Source organism: Prionailurus bengalensis, chromosome D1, assembly GCF_016509475.1.
Source record: "Prionailurus bengalensis isolate Pbe53 chromosome D1, Fcat_Pben_1.1_paternal_pri, whole genome shotgun sequence".
Classification (NCBI taxonomy): Eukaryota; Metazoa; Chordata; class Mammalia; order Carnivora; family Felidae; genus Prionailurus; species Prionailurus bengalensis.
In genome coordinates, this window is record NC_057346.1 from 60,722,240 (window position 1) to 60,726,275 (window position 4,036).

Below are 4,036 nucleotides of genomic sequence, written 5' to 3' on the forward strand. Positions count from 1 at the left end.
GTGTATTTTTTTTTTTCCACAGGACTCTGCTGTCTTAGTGTTCTTTACTGCTTTAGGGTGCATAAGCTATTCCAGTATCACCTTATGTTTTTTCTGCTTCATACCTGGAATTAGCCATTGCTCCAAATATCCCAGGGAATTATAGTGGGAATGGTTTTTAAAAAAATTTTTTTAAGGTTTTATTTATTTTTGAGACAGAGAGAGACAGAGCATGAACGGGGGAGGGGCAGAGAGAGAGGGAGACACAGAATCGGAAGCAGGCTCCAGGCTCTGAGCCATCAGCCCAGAGCCCGACGCGGGGCTCGAACTCACGGATCACAAGATCGTGACCTGAGCTGAAGTCGGTTGCTTAACCGACTGAGCCACCCAGGTGCCCCAGGGAATGGTTTTTAAAAACCAATATGTGGGCCCTAGCTTTGCTCATTGCTTCTGACACTTTCAGAAGACAAAGAAGAGAAATGTAGAGATAAAATTTTAAAAAAATATATCTATTTTTTCAATTATTGATTTAATTTTAGCTTCCATTCTCTTTTCCCAGTACTGTTACATCAACCTTCTAAATGCTTTCCTTGTGCTCTTTTTCTCCCCTTTCACCTTTCTAACTTATAGCACACAGTTAAGTCTGTGCAAACTTTACAATGCAATAGCCTTTCCATGGCTGACTCTTAAACAAGGAATGAGGGCAGATGTTTCCATGAGGTCTGAAGGTCCCCAAGGAGTCTCACCACTCCTCATCATTTCTAATTCATCTCCTGCCATTCTCCAACACACACACACACACACACACACACACACACACACACACACAGATTATGCTGAGCCACATATGGCTACTCACCTTTCTGCAAACACACCAGATAATTCAACACCTCAGTGTTTTTATTTTTTCCATTCTTTTCCCTTCATAGGTATGCCTTCCCCTTGCCCACCTTTTCTGCCTGACAAACTCCTTCTCACCTTTCAGCCTCCTTCTTCCCTGACTTGCTTCTCATTTCCTCTAGGAAGGCAGGAAACTCTCTTCTGTATTCCCATAGCATTTTGTGTGTATCTATCATAGCCTGATTACATTTCATTATCATTGTATATTTAGAATCTTTTTTCTTACAATGGAGAGACAAGACCATGTTTCCTATAGCCTTTTGTGTGTACAATACATTTAGGTATTATTGTATATTTAGAATCTTCTGTCTTACAATGGAGAGACAAGACCATGTATGGTTCATTTTACTGTCTCTAGTAATGGCAGAGATTTTCACACAAGTAAATATTGAATTAAAAAGCTGAAGTCAATGAGTGCAGGAAAGAATGAAGACTGTTTTGTCACCCATAAGTCTGAGAGTATCCATTTGCTTGTCATACTCTTGGTAATGTGTCTGGGTCAAGGATCTGAGTAAGGACTTTCTGGACATAAGACTGGTCATGTTTTTCTTCAGATTCTGTGGTTGTTTCTTGGTTTCATCAGCCTTGCCTCTTCTCTCTCAGTAATCTGAGCATGGCCTCCCTGATGGGCTTGGATTTCACACTGTAAATAATGGGGTTGAGCACAGGGGGCACCACCAGGTACACATAGGCAATAAGAGCATGTACAATGTGAGGCAGGTGCCTGCCAAAACGGTGAATCATTGACACTCCTATGACTGGGATGTAGAAAATCAGAACAGCTAATATATGAGAAACGCATGTGTTGAGGGCCCGGACACGCTCCCTGGGAGAGGCCAGACCCATCACTGTACGAAGAATAAGGGTATAGGACAGGAAAATAAGCAAAGAATCTACACCCACTGTGGATAAAACTACATAGAGCCCATAGAGGATGTTGACAGTAATGTCAGCACAGGCCCGTTTCATGACATCTGCATGGAAACAGAAGGAGTGGGACAGGAGAATCTTGCCAGGACAAAAGTTCAGTCGCTTCAGTAAGAAGGGCCCTGGAAAGAGGGATACAGTGGCCCGAGCAACAATGGCGATCCCAATCCTGATGATGACATTATTGGTGAGGACAGTTGCATAGCGAAGAGGGTTCGAGATGGCCACAAAGCGGTCAAATGACATGGCCAGGAGCACCGACGACTCCACCACAGAGAAGGAATGGAGGAAGAACATCTGGACCAGGCAGGCATTGAAGCCTATGAGCCTGTGGTCAAACCAGAGCACACCCAAGGTGGTGGGCAGTGTGGACAGGGTGAGGCCCACGTCGGTGAGGGCCAGCATGGACAAGAAGTAGTACATGGGCTGGTGCAGGCTGGGAGTCTTCCTCACAGCCAAGAGGATCAGGAAGTTTCCAGTGAGGGCCATAGTGTACATGGAGGAGAAGGGGATAGAGATCCATCCATGAACAGCCTCATGCCCTGGGATGCCAATCATCAGGAAGGCATGTGGCTGGAAGAAGGAGATGTTGACATAGGTCTGGGAAGGGAGCATCTTTGGGAAGCAGTTGAAGTCTCCAGAAGATGTGACCTCTTCAGTCTGGGCAGAAAAATAAGACAAGACAAAATGATTGGAAAATATACCAGCTCTGATATTAGGTGACATGGTTCCCACACATTACTGAATATGAAACACAAAGGCGATTTAAAAATGGACTCCATATAGAAACCAACTAGAGAATAACTACAATTTAAATTTATTGAGTATAATAGTATCATTTTGTAATGTGAAATACTGATTTCTTCATATATTGAAGAAAGCAGGGCTTTCTTTAAAAATGTGAGATGAGCCTAAAGGGCCTAATCAAAAATGCTTTGTTTTAAATAAGAAATAGTGGCCTCATGAAATAAATTGCAAGCATATGGTGGAAGCCTGAAGGGTTGATAGCATGGGCTTGTTATCTTTCCTTTCTTGGATTTACCTTTAAAATGTCAAATGGACAGATAAGTAAATAAGCAAAGAAAAAACACTCTATAAAGTTAAGTCAATAAAAACAAGAATAAGGAAACAGCCCCTGAAATATCTTTTAACAGAGATTTAAAAACCCACCCCAAATAAATCTGTGAGCCAAAGGGATTTTACTATGAACGCTGGGGTGCAGTTATGCCATATCTAGACAATGTAATCACCTCACTCTGAAGGTAGGAAGTCAACTCAGAAAGCCCACTTGTCAAATATGGGCCCACCAAACATCAGTGAGAATAAAATAACTGCTAGAGATTGAAACACACTGAGGGGCTGGGGGAGAGAGAGAAAGAATGAGGACAGCAAGGCTAGGCACTCAGTATTCTGAAAACTGGCAAATAACCTGCTTTTCTTCTACAAATTATGACATGGTATAAAGAAAATAACTGAAGAAGGAAAGTTTCTACAGAAGCATTCTAGCTAATAAGAAAGTACAACTGAAGTATTACTTTTCTTTTTTTAATGTTTATTTATTTTTGAGAGAGACACAGAGCGTGAGTGGGGGAGGGGCAGAGAGAACCAGAGACACAGAATCTGAAGCAGGCTCCAGGCTCTCAGCTGTCAGTACAGAGCAGGACCAGGGCACAAACTCAGAGGTCATGAGATCATGACCTGAGCCAAAGTCGAAGTCAGACGCTTAACCTACTGAGCCACTTAGGCACCCCTGAATTATTACTTTTGAACAAACCCAATGAAATAATGGCAAAAAATCATCAGAGGCTGATATCATCACAAATGAGAGAAAACTACATTTTGTATTTTACCAAAATAAGCCTGAATCATATCTGACTACCAATTTATAGAGAATATAAGAGACATCAGGCAAGCAGATACGTTAAAAGACACCAAGAGATGGAATAAGAAAAATCCAAACTACAACAAAAACAAAAGCTTCTAGGACAAAATTCCAGTTTCTTCCACCAATAAATATAAGAAAATAAAAAAAGGAAGAGTGAAAACCTATAGATTAAGAAAGACTTGACTCATATCAACCAAATCCAATGGACAAAACTTGTTAGGATCTTGTTTTCAGCAAATCAAATAAAAAAGGTGAGCAAACTAGCACTAAAAAATACTTTTATGTGGTAATTGGGGAAATATAAATACTGGTTGAATTCTTGATGATCTTTTATTTTGGTGTAAT

General features: G+C 41.2%; 1 protein-coding gene across 1 annotated transcript; it reads right to left on the reverse strand.

The window, feature by feature from the left end:
* Positions 1 to 1,414: 1,414 nt before the first annotated feature.
* Positions 1,415 to 2,544, reverse strand: LOC122483421 (olfactory receptor 51I2-like). The gene has a single exon (XM_043580428.1). It carries the CDS (start codon positions 2,530 to 2,532, stop codon positions 1,459 to 1,461), a length of 1,074 nt encoding a protein of 357 aa, XP_043436363.1. The 5' UTR covers positions 2,533 to 2,544; the 3' UTR covers positions 1,415 to 1,458.
* Between the last annotated feature and the right edge of the window lie 1,492 nt (positions 2,545 to 4,036).